Source organism: Zea mays, chromosome 2, assembly GCF_902167145.1.
Source record: "Zea mays cultivar B73 chromosome 2, Zm-B73-REFERENCE-NAM-5.0, whole genome shotgun sequence".
Taxonomy (NCBI): Eukaryota; Viridiplantae; Streptophyta; class Magnoliopsida; order Poales; family Poaceae; genus Zea; species Zea mays.
The window spans coordinates 177,931,786-177,946,950 of NC_050097.1; the positions used below are offsets into that span (position 1 = coordinate 177,931,786).

At 44.0% G+C, this 15,165-nt stretch overlaps 2 protein-coding genes across 5 annotated transcripts; both read left to right on the plus strand.

The window, feature by feature from the left end:
- The first annotated feature begins 959 nt into the window (after positions 1 to 959).
- LOC100282682 (myb family transcription factor-related protein) lies at positions 960 to 10,458 on the plus strand. Of its 2 annotated transcripts, none has more exons than XM_020547733.3 (6): positions 960 to 1,629; positions 2,626 to 2,702; positions 2,778 to 2,832; positions 8,704 to 8,773; positions 8,903 to 8,972; positions 9,534 to 10,458. In XM_020547733.3, exons 1-6 carry the CDS (start codon positions 1,446 to 1,448, stop codon positions 9,774 to 9,776), a joined length of 699 nt encoding a protein of 232 aa, XP_020403322.1. In that variant the 5' UTR covers positions 960 to 1,445; the 3' UTR covers positions 9,777 to 10,458.
- A 1,226-nt stretch (positions 10,459 to 11,684) lies between these two features.
- On the plus strand, positions 11,685 to 14,821 carry LOC103647350 (phosphatidylinositol N-acetylglucosaminyltransferase subunit P-like). Of its 3 annotated transcripts, none has more exons than XM_020547988.3 (5): positions 11,685 to 11,934; positions 12,450 to 12,527; positions 13,328 to 13,634; positions 13,943 to 14,061; positions 14,183 to 14,821. In XM_020547988.3, the coding sequence occupies exons 3-5, from the start codon at positions 13,354 to 13,356 to the stop codon at positions 14,299 to 14,301; spliced, it is 519 nt and encodes a 172-aa protein (XP_020403577.1). In that variant the 5' UTR covers positions 11,685 to 11,934; positions 12,450 to 12,527; positions 13,328 to 13,353; the 3' UTR covers positions 14,302 to 14,821. The 3 variants fall into 3 exon arrangements, with proteins under 3 accessions (XP_020403577.1, XP_008670114.1, NP_001288464.1); XM_008671892.4 differs by having other exon boundaries at positions 11,690 to 11,934; positions 12,436 to 12,527; positions 13,324 to 13,634; NM_001301535.1 differs by having other exon boundaries at positions 11,736 to 11,934; positions 13,324 to 13,634; positions 14,183 to 14,790.
- Positions 14,822 to 15,165: the final 344 nt, after the last annotated feature.

Consider the following 15,165-nt stretch of genomic DNA (forward strand, 5'->3'; position numbering starts at 1 on the left):
ATGTTTTAACTGTCTGGTTCCAGTGGTTTCCCTTCGTATTAAAGAATTTCTAATGTAATCACATGTAAATCCGCGTGTCGTGCTCTATGATTTATTGATTGATTTACTTTGTTTTTAATGCCGTTTCCTAACAACATGGTCGTCGGCGAGCGATGCAAAATTGCAATGTAGTGTCGTACGCGCATGCTGTGTAAATTTCAATCGTTTTGGAAACAAGGATAAGAAACATTTTCTCTAAAAATCTATTATTTATAAGTTAAAGTCAAATGCTAAGTTAAACAGATTTTTTTCTATTTCAACTCTATGATAGAGATTGTATGGTGGAATATGTGGCGTCAAATATTTTTTTTTTGGAATGAAGCAGCCCAGACAAGAGTAATATCTTTGTCCAGAAAGGGTGATGACGTCTGGATCTGGACATGAACATGTGAAAGACAATATTTTGTAAACAAGAAACACAGGAGCAGCAGAAAGAAAAACCCTAAACAATTGGAGAGGAGGCACCCATCAGTCGCTGTTCAGGTTGAGGCCTCACCCTCACATGTGCCGCCGCCCACTCTCGTTTTATATATTTTCTGCAAGCAAGAACTGATTAATCAATTACTATACTTCAGTCCAATTGCCAATTTGGCCCCCACCGAACAGACAGCAGAGGGATGGAGAGTGGGAGGGTGTTTGGTTGCTCCTGCTAAAGTTTAGCCCAGGTTATCAAGCGTTTGACTTTTAAATAAGAGTATGAAATATAGACCCAACCAACTGGACTAGATTCGTCTCGTCTTTTAATCTTTGGCTGACAAATTAGTTTTATAATCCGACTACATTTAATACCCGGAACGGAGGTTCAAACATTCGATGGGACAGGGGCTAAATTTTAGTGGGGTGTAACCAAACACGCCCTGAGAGTAGTGAGAAGGTAGCCCAAGTACAAAAAGGCAAAAGGGTGATGAAATTTCAATGCCCCAATGATTGTTCAGCCACCAACAACTCAGGATTTCATTCTACTCCAATCAAGCGAGATTAAAGAAACGATTTTTTTTAAAAGGTGGTTGTTATTTGTCTCAGAGATAATGATGTCTCTACTGACTTAAACAGATACAGTATTTATTAAGTCAGATGTAATTTTCCATCGACGGTGTCAGAAAAGGACATCGCTCTGCACTAACAAATATCATTACCGCCAATAACGTAATGCGAGTCTTGCAGCTTCAGCCACCAAGAGACCAGGGCTGAACTGCTGAAGCTGAGATAGGATTGAGAATCGCTGCCAGTGGAAAGCGGCACTAGCAGCAGGGCAGAAGCAAGAACCAGCAAGAAAGGGGAGAGAGAAAGCGGAAGGACTTTTTCTCGGATTGGATCCTTCGCTTTTGGGGGAAGGAGAAGGCCCCTCTCTGTCCTCTCTCCATCCTTGCGGAGGGCGCTAGCAGGAGCAGCGGAAGGAGGAAGAGATGTTCCCGCCTGGCCTGATCCACCACCGCCCTGACGCCCCCGTTCCCGGCGATGGGGCGACACGCTCCGGCCCCGGCGGGCCGAGCCTTGTACTGACGGCGGACCCCAAGCCCAGGCTGCGGTGGACGGCCGACCTCCACGAGCGTTTCGTCGACGCCGTGGCCCAGCTCGGCGGACCCGAGAGTGAGCTACTCCCCTCCTTCCTTCCTCTCCAATCTGGCTTCTTTGGTGGTCCGGGTCCTTGCTATTGGCATTGGAGAGCAATGCGTGGTTGCTGGTTAGTGCATTCATGGTGCTCACCTTGGTCTTCGGTAGGCGAGATTTCGTGGCGCGCTCGAGGTTCTGGAACGGGGAATGCACAGGATTGGGATGCATGCACTGAAATTATGGGAAAGTTCTGATCATTAGTGTAGAAATCCTGGAATTTAGGCTCGAGCTAAACGCAAGCCGTTTCTCGTTTGGACAAGTGCACTGTGCATGTGCGGTCAGATCTAGTGTGCCCGAGACAAGATGGTATTGCGGGCGTGCATGAATGATTTTTCCTGCTTTCTTGCTGTGGACCATGCTGACAGGTATGGCATGGATTTCTGCTGCATGTAATAAAGATGGGTCCTTTTGTTGATCACATCCGGTCTTTATATTATGCTGAAGTATGACCTGTACTGAACTACTGATGAAGTTTGATTCTTGATAGCAATACTATGAGGAGGGATTTCTGTTTTGTAGATTTTTGAACTTAATGTTGATCACTGGAACTTGATCAGCTAGCAAAAAGGTGGCCATGTTTTCTGTTAGCTACTTATCAGCATAAGCAAACATGACTTTTGCATATTGCTGCTTCATATGGTTTTTTCTTGTTCAAATTTTAAGTTGCTAGCACTTGATTCTGTTAATTTCTGTATGGATTTATTTCTGGCATCAAATGGCCAGTAAATCCAGCTATACATGCCAAACATTCAAAACTAAGTATGCTTTGGAGTTTTAGCATGATTTTTTATGTGAACTGGGGCAGCAAAGTAGTCATAACTGTCACTAGATCCATTTGAATGTTGAATTGTTACTCTACATGTAGTATGCTATTAGTCACTTGCTATCAATGAACCAGGAAAGCACACACTAATTTAAATTCTAGTTTGCTTTGTTTTGAAAATATTTTTAATGAATGAGATAATCATGCAGAAGCAACACCAAAAACTATCTTAAGGACAATGGGCGTCAAGGGTCTTACTCTTTTTCACTTGAAGAGCCATCTTCAGGTACTTCAGCGTGCTCACATGTTTCGCAAAACTCTAAAGAATAGTTGATTCTAAAAGTTTTTCTTATGTGATCAGAAATACAGATTAGGGAAACAATCTGGTAAGGAGGGATCAGAGCAATCTAAAGATGGTAAGTTGTGTTAATCAATCTTTCTATTTTATTCGGTTGCGAAAGGGCCTCTAGTTGAGTTGGTTATGTGGTCTGAGTAGCACTCCTCAGGTCCTGGGTTCGACTCCCCGTGGGAGCGAATTTCAGGCTGTGGCTAAAAAAATCCCCTCGTCTGTCCCATGCTAAAGCACAGGTCTAAGGCTCGGCCCCTCACATGGGCTTCGATGCCGATGTGTATGGGTGGGGCAGGGATTCGGGGGTTTTCTCGACCTGTGTGAGAAGGTCTTCTTCTTAATACAATACTCGGGGGCTGTCTTACCCCCCGTAGGTTGAGTTTTTTTTATTTTGTTCGGTTAATATTCAATTCTTTTTGTATTATCTTCAAATATTTTATGTTGTTAAAGTTCATTTTTTGTGGTACCTTGTTTGTATGTTTATTATTATTCTGATTAGCTAATAGTTTTTCTATGTTAGCTTTCTCATTTTTTTCTAGTCATGAAGTGATACATGAATATATCATTTGTGTGAGTACATATAGTATGTAGTCTTTTTATGGAAGATGGAAACCGGTGGTAAGTTTGTAAAGGGAAATGTAGCCTTTCCCTAATTGTAAATGGTCGTCTATTATTGATCAACAGACTTTGAAGTGAGGATGCAGAATGAGTCTAATGAGGATGTTATGGTCGCTAGATCGATGAGGGATTGGAGAGGAGTATCGATGGACAGGATAGCTTGGGTTTCGATCTGATCCCATGGCTTCTGTTGCCAATTTCGCGGCGTCATCCTGGCAACCGGCGTCCCCATCTCCATGGACTGCGTCGCATGTCACCTTCGTCACGCCGTCCTGGCAACCGACGTCCCCATCGCCATGGGCTGCGTCGCATGCCACCTTCGTCACGCCATCCTGGCAACCGGCGTCCCTATCTCCATGGACAGCATCGCCTGTCAATTTTTTCACCACATCCTGGACGCCGACGTGCCCATCCCCAGGGACAACGCCAAATTTCGTCACATCATCTTCGTTGACGGCGTCTCCGTCCCCATGGGCGATGCCACTAGGGGCAGCCACGGCCCAGCAATCACCAGCTCCATCGATGGGGAACTTGTGGATCAACATAAGGGTTGATCTCGCAAAGATGCAAGCCATGCTCCAGAAGGTTGAGTAAGGGCTGCTGTAAATCAAGGCAACAGTGCAACATGAGCAGCACAACTGGCGTTGTCCGCACGGCTCCAGACGTCAGCGGCTGTGGGCATACAAGCTGCTGCTCGTGGTTTCCTTGCACGACGGAGAGTGCGGGGGATGCGCCGGCAGATGCTCAAGGCAGCCTTGGTGACGGTTGACCTCGGCACACGGGGGCGCGACCTCGCCCTATCGGACAGCCATCAACAGCGGCACCGGGCTGCTATCTCCAAGTGCGAGCATGGTACGTGTCTCGCGGACGACAAAGTTCAACTCTACGACAGCGGTGGTAGGGACGACACTTCCCTCGTCATCGGTAAGGGCACACTATTTAGCGCCACCACATTCCGCTACCGGCCGCCACGAGGGCGCCTCCGCTGGTTATTGTTGCGACCTACTCCAGGTGCCCGTCCATGTGCTCCCCTTTCGTCCAGATGGCGTCCATGGGATCCAGGTGGCTACACACGTGCAAGTCCAATGCGCGGAGGGTGTCTGCCTTATCTTATGGGATAAAAAAATTCAGATTCGGAATAATAAGATAAGTCGAGATGTAAAAGGCTTGTCTTCTAGGTGTCTGGTTTTGGGTCAAGTAGACTCGGTCTTAGAGTACCCGTCATGCTGCAGCTCGAGGACGAGCTGCTTGTTCAGGAGGGGTGTAGTGTCAGGGCCTAAGGAGGCCCACAGAGGGGCTGCGACAGCAGCAACCATGGGCCCTCCAAGGGGGATTAGATAAGGATAGTTAGAGATAAGATTAGTTGAGATTATTTAGGAGATTAGTTGAGATTATCTAGGAAGGTTATCAGTTAGTAGTTTGTTGAGAGTTTTTAGGAGAGTTTTTAGGAGATACGAATCTCTAGCTAGATAGGGGCGGTCAGCCGGCTTATTTATGTAATCAATGGATTAGAAATAAAGCAGGCAAGAATTAGAAGGGAGAAACTCTCCTCTTGCTTGGCCGTGGACAGAGGCCCCCGGCCGACGTTCCTGTCCATCGATACCCCTCTCCAATCCCTCACCGATCTAGCGACCATAACAGAGGAAGAACAGGAGGAGTCAGAGTAGTTTGTTCTTATGGTGACCGAATATGTAGGATCTTTTAGTCATAGTGGAGCTATGGTTAACGGGAATGCCAGGGAAAAATGACACTGCTGAAATTGCTGCATCATGGCAGTTAGAAGAGAGAAGGGTAGGCCTAGTGTGGTGGTGAGAGTTGTCTCCCTGAGTCATTAGGACACAGGTTCGAAGCAGCCTCTCCGTATTTGCAGGAGCAGGCTTGCCTCCTTTTATCCCTTCCCTAGACCCCACTTATGTGGGAGCCTCAAGCACTGAGTCTGCCTTTTTTTTATGACAATTAGAAGAGAGACGTGTTCCCGTTGTTCTTCCATAGTAAAATATCATGAATCTCATGTCACAAACATTTATTACTTGATAAGGATGTATTGATTCTAACAATAATTTGTAAAGTGATTTAGTTGTGCTTCCAAATGATCTATGCAAACACAAACTGAACTTGCATCATATATACCTTTTAGGAATGTATGCGCTCATGTGCTACTAAAAAATGATATAACATTGATGCATATTGTTATTCTTTGCCAAGGCGTCCAAGATTATCTTCTCATTTTCATTTTCAGTTTGTTTTCCCGGTGCAAATCAAGTTTAAGGCATGGATTTAGCACTTGGCGGCTTAACCTCAGTTAAGTTAAATGAATGCAGGCGCCAAATATCACCGTTTTCCTGCAATAGAGTAATAAACCATGCAGCGCTCGCATGTGTAGCTGGAGGGGCCAATGATGATGTGATAGTGCGTTTATGAACCTTTGAGGTCATCAACATCTATGTTCATGAGAACATTGAACCTTGGGACCCAAGGGGTAGTACAGGGCTACAGGCATAGTAAAACCGACCACAGATGTAGCAGCTTTTAGTTAGATCTGGATTATTTGTGACTCATGAATATGAAAAAATTAGCCCTTTCATTATCCATCCACTTGGAATAGTATCCACCCTTTCTGCGTTTTAATATTTGTAACTTGTTTTTTGAAGGAGCACCTGACCACCTCTCGCTAGAAGAATCTATATAGAAAGAAGCATGTTACGGTTAATTGGTAATTTTTTTCACTCTCGAATATGCAGGAGAGCTGTGTATCATCGCATTAAGAAGAATTTAAATATTTACAATAATCTCACATCCCACACACCAGACAAACTTCAGGTTACATACTCGGTGGAGACAAAAGATAAACCCAACCAATGCTAGCTTAACGTCCTTTTAGTGGCAGCAACCTCAAGTTGCATTAAACCCCTAGCTCCTGCTAAATACCAATGGTGTCTTCCTCAGTTATCTAAGGATTGGCTGCATGCTTATTTGCTCACAAATTTTCAAATGAATTGTAGCAGAAAACTGTGGATTACTATTACAGATTTGAATTTATTGAGATCTGCCATGTGGGCACATTCCTTCTAAGGAGCCTTGTTCGGGCACGTCATAGGCCTACCTAGTGGCTAACAGCCACAGTCAATTAGAGGAAAATCTGTTCAGCCTTGCCTTAGTTGGTTGATTGGGTTAATTTGGAAGGTTGGAGGAATGATAGAAAAGAAGAGAGGAATTAACTTGTATGAGGATTAGACACAAGCAGGAATTAGACGGAAACACTTCCTCTCTTGCTCGGCCATGGGCAAGTCCCTCGGCCGGCTCCGGCTCCCTCTTTCTCTCTCCCAACCCTAGCTGCCACCATAACATCTGGTATTAGAGATGTTAGGTTCCGATGAGGATGACAAGCAACCAAAGAAGGTGCTGCCGCTGCCACCGGATCCCATTGCCAAGGTATTGGCCAACCTCACCCAACAGATGGCATCTCTCTGGGCGTGTCTAGAGGCCCTGAAATCCTGACCGAGGCAAGAAGGAATTAGAAGCAAACACCTTCTCTCATGTTCAACTGTGGACAAAGCCCGGCCGGTCCCCCTCTCTCCCAACCCCATCCGCCACCATAACATCTGTTATCATAGACATCAGCTTTCGATGAAGGCGACAAGCAACCAAAGGTGCTATCGCCATCGTCGCCGGATTCCATTGCCAAAGCATTGGACAACCTCACCTAGTAGATGGCATCTCTCTGGGCACGCCTAGAGGCCATGGATATCTGACCGTCGGTGACCACCACCACCATGCCGCTAGTGTTCCCTTGTGGCTTGCTGGGCTATGGGACGCGGGACGGCAGTCGTCTCCATGCCAGATTCAAAGATGAAGGATTGTGTCAATGTAGCTGAGTAAGAAGAGTGCCCACTAGTTGTCGGTGATGGTGTGGCTGTAGGCTGCTGCATGGCCTCCTAGCATGTCGGTAGGTGCAGGAGATGTGCGATCTGCACCTGATTTAGCCCCACACCCCTTCGCAGCTTCTCCAAGTTGCGCATCACTGCGCCGCATTGGGAGGGCATGCGGTTCCACATGTGGGAGGCAGGCAGGTTCTTTCCCCCGTGGATGGCGAACTTGGAGTTTGCGGCAGTGGCGGTTGGGGAGGGTCACCCCTCCCTCATCGCTGTTCTCTATCGGAAGCCCTCCTCTTTTCTCAATCCATTTCAGGTTGAGAATAATAAAATGAGCCGAGATGTAAAAAGCTTGCTTTTAGGTGTTAGATCGTTGGTTAGGTTGCAGCTCGAGGATGAGCTACTTGTCCAGGAGGGGTGTAGTGTTAGATTGCTGGTTAGTTGATTGGGTTAGTTTGGAAGGTTGGAGGAATGATAGGAAAGAAAAGGGGAATTATAGGGAATGGTTTAGCCAGGGAGGCTTGTTATCTGCAACCTGTATGGGGATTAGAAAGGAAACACCTTCTCTCTTGCTCGGCCATGGGCAAGGCCCCGGCTCTCCCAACCCCAGCCGCCACCGTAGCAGGCCTTGGCTATAAATTGGAGGAAAAAGGAGAGACGTTCAAGTTACTGTTTGTAACCTCAGCCTGCAGTTATGCTTCTGATAGGATCACCACACTGCCGACATGCATAATCATGTCCAGATGGAGGCCTCCAACTGCATCCGCATATAGACATTGGATGGAAAAAGAAACAAATTTAAAATCATATGTTTATTTTTTGGCATCACTGTGTTTGTTTATATTATTACTAAACAGAACGGTGTTGTGATTGTGTACCACCTTTCCTCTGCAGTTATTGTGTCTGCCAACTCTTCAGAAAAAAAAAAATGAGTGGGGACCGTCCCCATGGAACAACCTGTGGATTTACGATGTGTCCATGCATATGCATCATAAGTATGAAAATTGTTGTTTAATTTTAGGAGGAATAATTGGAAAAATACATCTCGATCATATGTTTAAAGTTGAATGCATGTGCATGGACACGTGTCGCAAATCCTCGGTGAGTACCCCCATATTTACCACATGGGGACGGTTTCTACTCTTTTTCCCCCCAAATCTTTAGCGTAGTCTGTCTGCAGAGATTTTTCTTTTTAAAAGAGCACCATTAATCTCATATGTACTAATTGTATGATACTGCATGTATTAGTATTATCAATCACCAATAATGAAATAAATAGAGGAAAACACATGTATGTCTTGTGACATGTATATAACTTCTTACCATATGGCATGTGTTCAAGCTATCCATTTTTCTTAGTCTAAAGTTTGAAAGCAGTGAAAGAGCTCCTTTTGTTCTCGTACTAATTTTCTGACCTCCTTTTTGCGCTTAACTTTCCCAACCTGCAGCATCCTATCTTCTAGATGCTCAAAGTGGAATGAGCGTGTCCCCTAGAGTTCCTGCCCAGGATATGAAAGAGTATGGTTCATCAGCTTTTCCTTGTCCAGCATATTAGTTTATTCTTCTTCGTTTTCTGTAGACTGAGTACTCTCAGACTATTTACTGTGATTGATTCGAAAGAGTTGATGTTATGATTACTTGCTGCAGAAGCCAAGAAGTTAAAGAAGCACTGAGAGCGCAGATGGAAGTCCAAAGAAGACTGCATGAACAAGTGGAGGTAATTCTGATTATTTGTTCTATCATGCTCTTAAATTAGTTTCCTGAATTGCGTGAAGCGAGAAAATGCCAACTCTTGTATTTTCTGCAGTAGTTTTGCTTTTGTCACATTCATTGAGCTCAGAAGTGAAGCTTGGACTAGGGTTTATTAATAGATTCTTTATCGGACGATGCAGAATCCTTAGGCTTCACTTATCCATATATTCAATTTAACTAGTGAGCTGCATTTGTGGTGCTAGTTGAAAGGACAGTCTCGTTAATGGAATAAGTCAATTCTTCTGAAGGAGTTATGAATTCACCATTGAAATTTTCTACAATATTTGTGTTCTTGCTTGAAGGGTGCTTTCAGGTTTGCGAATACTGTGTTGATTAAATGGTTTCTTGCTAAAAGTAAAAAAACGGAATCTCAGGAAATAAACAATTAGTTTAGGAGGCTGACCTTAACTGAAACAATTAACTGCGGTGAGCAGGCTGATTATGGACAATAGGACCTTCAGGATATCTGCTCCCTATGGAGCATATCTGAGCCCAATATAATGCGGGATGCATTTATTTGTAACAGCCACAGCTGCATACAAGGCCTTGCTCATTACAATCGTTGGCTGGTTTTACCATTACCAGGTCCAAAAGCGCGTGCAGATCAGAATGGAAGCGTTTCAGAAGTACATCGACAGTATCCTGGAGAGCGCGTGCAAGATGGTCACCGAACAGTTCGCTTCAAGTGGCTTCAGCATCTCTGACCCTGATCTCCCGGAGATATCCCCTGGAGGGGTGGTCATGTGTGGCGGCCCCACGGACACGTTGAGCTCGTCGGTGTTCAACCAGCTTTCCGTCAGCTCCATCGGCTCGCACAGTCCAGGAGGCAAACCTTCCCCTTCCCCATCAGGCATGGAATGTCCGCCGCTGCTCCTCCACAAGTCGCATGAGCTCAAGCGGAGGTCCTCTTGAACTGACAAATCGGCGAAGCCTGAGGGCGCGGTGATGGCTGTCTTTGCTAGTGTTGTCGGATATGGTGGTACTGGTGGTGACAAGGGAAATTGGTGGTCCAGTCTTGTGGTAGCTGACTTTCTCCAGGTAGCAAGATATTGCTGTGTTTGTTTGATCAGTCAAAGCATCAAACAGACAGACCTACGTTCATGTGAACTGCCTCATGCATGTGCTAGATTGAAAAAAAAAGTTATCATATTTTGTCATGAGATTATGATTCTACTAGCTAGCATCCTTAGCACACTTGAGATGTTGTTGACTCGTGTCCTAGTGTCCTCTGTGTTGATCCATGTATGCACAGCGATTCATGTTGGGAGTTGGGACTGGGACATGTTAACACCAGATGTTTCAAGCTTCGTACTTTGCCTCAGTTGTCCATGCATGCAGCAGGCATCCCAGTACTTCACCTGCTGTTGAACTTGAAGACTAGTGTATTCAGCTTATGAAAGATTCATGCTGAGTTTGTACCCCCACAAATTGCTAGTTGCAACTTTGAACTATATTTTCCTTTTCTTCGTTTTGAAAAGATTGAACCACCTATTCAGCACAAGATTAATACACCATTTCGATTGGGAAAACAGTATCGTTTTAATTGACAGACCAAACTACAGGTTCTCCGCATTAGGCTTAAAATAATGAAATTTAGAAATTTCCAGAGAGAGAACCGTTGCAATGACTGTCAAATTCAAACTGACATGATGTGATAGCTTGAAAATAAACCTTGGTACACGGGTGACTGAGGGCGGATATTCGTAGCATCCTCCTGAAGATGCCTGCCATACCAGCATCCAAAACCAAAAATGCAAATACAATAATAAGCCTTGGGTTACTGTCGAGTGTCGACAACGACCAGCTCGCTTCCAACTGGGGTTAGGATATTTCGCGTGCTAGCTTCGTCACACCATTTTCAACATTGTCATGTCAATAAAAGTAAGATAAAATAAAGAATAAAATATGTTCTTTTAACCAAGAGTTTTATAACATAATTTAATAGGGTAACACTTGACTTAAATGTTGCACCTAAATAACAAATAGAAATAGATAGATATGAAATAAATTGTTATCAATAATGATTTCACGCGCTTTTCAATACCTTAGCAGTGTTTGACATAGTTTTATGGTGATGAATTTATTTTTACATATTTCATAATAAATATATCGGTATGTCATAAAAAATCTTATGTGGTATACTAATTAATGTCATAAATCTCTAACAAAACTCTCATTGATAATGAACTTAAAAGGACAAGCTTTATTTCAAGATGAAATCGAGGGCTCGAGGCCTGCCTGATCAGTAGATGTGATAGTTCCAGCAAGGATGGTAATTCCGAGATTTTGAAGACTGCAGACAAATCCTGGTAGCATCAGGCTTGCAGGGCTTGTTCCTTTTTGCTGTCAATCCATGTGTATTAGTTGGGTTTAAATATCAAACAAATCAAAATCTTTTATAATTTTTTTTAATTCCATTCAATCTAGCCGGTTAGCATTTGCCAGCTAGATATGTGACCAGGGATTAACTAAATTGTTTTAATTTAATTTCATACTAACCACAAAAAACAGGAAACTAAACGGTTTTCGACAAAATTTCGAATTTTTCGATCAGTTTACAAATCCAAAATAAAAAAACGGTTTTCGTGAATCATTTTTTTTCTAAAAAAATATTCGAAAACCGCTACGAAGTTCGTTGTTTTTTAAAAAAAACGATGGTATTCCCCGTCTTCAGTCTGCACTTGTTCCTCTCAACTCCCTTCCCTCCACCGGCTCTGTCATTCTGTCCTCCATTACCGCCACCTCCTAGTTTCTCGCGCCTCGCCGTCGGCGAGCGGCGCCACCGTCGGCGTAGAGCCAGGCCCGAGGCCATTCCTCCCTCGCAGGGAGGCGTCGCCGTTGCCCCGCCCTCTGGGCTAGCGCGGCGTGGAGGGGACAACTGGAGATCCGCCTGTCTCTGCTTGGATTGCTTTTTCCTCCTCTCGCCGGTAGGCCAGCGACCCTGCCTCGCTCATGTTCCACGGATCCCCTTGCTTCTTGTGCCAGGTCGCTCGTTGGTTTTATCAGTTCTGGACCAAATCCAAACATTTGTCTTTCTCAGTCTCGATTCCGTTAGCTTTCATGCGGTTTCTGCGTCGCTAATCTAGTCTGTTTTTTCAATTGAGATAAAAAAATTAGTCTGAGATAGCGTTTTAATTGAGCATTCCGATGTGTCAGGTCATTTATATGCCTGTATAGGAACTGAATAAGAACTTTATGAATTTCTGGACGTATATCATCTATTTCTTCATCATATGGTGTGCATAATTGTCAGGGAAAGTCTTGTGATTTCACTAAAAGGCTGGTGATCAGTGTCCCTGCACGCTGCACTGGACCACTAGAAATCTTTGCACTTATTTCACTTTGTGTGTTAGTGATTTGTGGCTGACTATAAATCTATAATGGTGTGAAGTATCTAATATTTTTCTGAGTTTTGATAAACCTATTAGCTTCAATGTGGCAGTGCATGATTCAAAAAGCTTTGCAAGCAGAGAGTTGCTGAATTGAAGAGGGAATTGCATAAGTCAGAAAGTTCTATTGGGTCAGTACCAGTTTGTACTTATCTGAACATATTTTTGTGCATGTGGGTTGCTGCAAGAGCTAAATATACAGTTCATGTATAGTTTTTTACACTAGCAATGCACTAGGCTTCTCATTAATGATCGGATCGTCTGATCCTTTCCCTATGAAAGATTTAGGAGAAAACTCAAACCTGGTACACAATTCTGACTACAACCTTTTGCAAGCAGCCCTCTTGAGGAGCTGTTACGCTGACGTTATTGTCAAAACTGGTGGCATTCCTAGTCAAGTATGGTTATGAAATGATTGCCAACCTTAAGCCCAGACACAGAGTATTTCTTTTGCCATGTATTCCAAGATTTTAGTGGCACACTTCTAAAGCCTTATCAATGTGAGCTTACTGATTTTTCAACTCAAGTTCTTGTGCACAAGTAACACAACCATATATATAAAGTTCTTGAATCTCTCGGTTAATCAAACAATCACGTGTAGTTCATCCACAATCTTGTTTTGTCACATCATGGTGCAACACGCATGCAGAAGCAAATTACCATGATCTTGATTTTGGCTTGGATACCACACATCCCATGCAATTTTTTTGTTGCTCCTGTTGAAACGCATGGGCAATCACCTTGGTAGAATGATAATATCGAATGAAGCTGTTCATGTAGGCCATGTATTTTTTTAGAGTTCAGTCACTTACATTTTACTTGTGGGATTGGTCGCCTTCTCGAGCCCAGGGCCCATACACGATTTGGCCCATGCTTGCTTTGTTCTAGCCTTCATGTATAACCCATTTGTTTCTTTGGCACATGAAGACAGAACTACCCTACTGCTGCGTGAAGACGATGGAGTGGCCACCACCGTCGACGTCACCATCGCCGTCGCTGGTGGTGCGCAGCCCCAGGCAAACAGTCAGCCTGATCCGCAACCGGCGACCCCATCGTGACTGGGCCCCCTCATCGAGGTCTCCCTCTTTCGCCGCCCGTGACCATGGCCCCAAGCCTTCGGAGGTGTACGGCTTCGTTGGATCCATCACCACCGTCATTGCCACCGCCGTGTACCTCGCCTGGGCATACACGCCCGAGCCCGTCCTCCAGTCACTCGGCATCACCTACTACCCTAGCAAGTATGACACGCTTCTCTAGTTCTCTTCTCCCCTTCACCCCCCTTACTGTCTATGCCTTTTTTCTCCTTTCGTTTTTGTTCCTTGCTCTTGCTCACTTTGAATAAATTCTATATCATCAGCAGCACTGGGATAGACAGTTAGACACTGAATGGTTGCAATTCCGATGAAATCAAATGAAACCTGAATTTCATCAATGTGTGGCATGGACAGCCCTGCTACTTGTATTATGTTATTATAGCTTAAAAAAACAGCTCGATTCGGATGGTTGCCACTTGCTGTAGCTGATTGCAGGCCTTTCCTTCGTTCAGGTACTGGGCACTGGCGGTGCCATCGTTCGTGGTTGTGACCGTGGTGCTGTCCATGGGCATCTACATGGGCCTCAACTTCGCTGCCACTCCTCCTCCGACTTCCTTCAGTACTATCTTCGGTGAGTGAGGCTGAATCTCGTTCCTCGAAACGATCGTACTGTTTTGCATATTCTAGTTATTTTATTTTATTTTTTATATGTTGCCATTTTCTTGTTGTGATGGCTGATGATTGTTTCGCAGATGAAAAGAGTAGGGAGCACACAGCCTTTTCTTCTGCAACTGAGGATGAGAGGCCCATTGAACCCATCTCAGACATCGGTATTGATCGGATCAACAGTCTTATGTTTGGTGATAGATGATTTCCCCCGGTGGAATATGAGTTTACCATGGAGCGCCGGATTGGAAATAGATGCAAACGCGAAGGAAGATTTCCATGTCAGCTGAACTTTGTTGCCTGCATATGCTATTGAGAGGCCCGTCGAACCCGTTTTCAGACGGTAGTATTGATCAGATCAGGAATCTTATACTTGGCGGTGATAGACGATTACTCAAAAATGGAGTGTGAGTTTACAACAGAGTGCCAGATTGGAAGGCGTGAAGAAATAATCCACATTGTTAAGTGAACTTTCATATTACCTTCAAGCATAACCGACAAAGGAATTCGATCCTTGAGCTTTTCGTTTCACGTGAAGGGACGCCCTGTAACTGGATTTTTTTTGTGTTGTGTAGTAATGTGATGTGTACTGTGGTAAACTCACTGCGGCTGTGCCTAGGTATTTATTTGTGTTGTGTAGTAATGTGATGTGCACAGGGCTGTTCCTGACTTTTGAGGGGCCCGGGACAAGATTATAAATAGAGGCTCCAACACCATAAAAACTATTTTTTACTATTATATATATCAACTAATTATATTTGATGTACCATAGAAAGACTTAAACAGTAAAAAATAGAAGTAAGATTATTACCTCAAATATATTATAGAGATCAACTTAAAAATGTTTTCTAACATTTCTAGATACAAAATCATCAATGATGGCTTCAATATTAACATCATCTAATAATTTCTTCTCGATACATAAAGTTGCTAGCTCGTTTAAGCTTTCTTGAGACATTGTAGACCTTAAATAATTCTTCAATAACTTAAACTTTGAGAAGCTCCTTTCAGCTGATGCCACAGTTATTGGTATAGTAAATAATATCCGATAAACAACAAATATATTGTG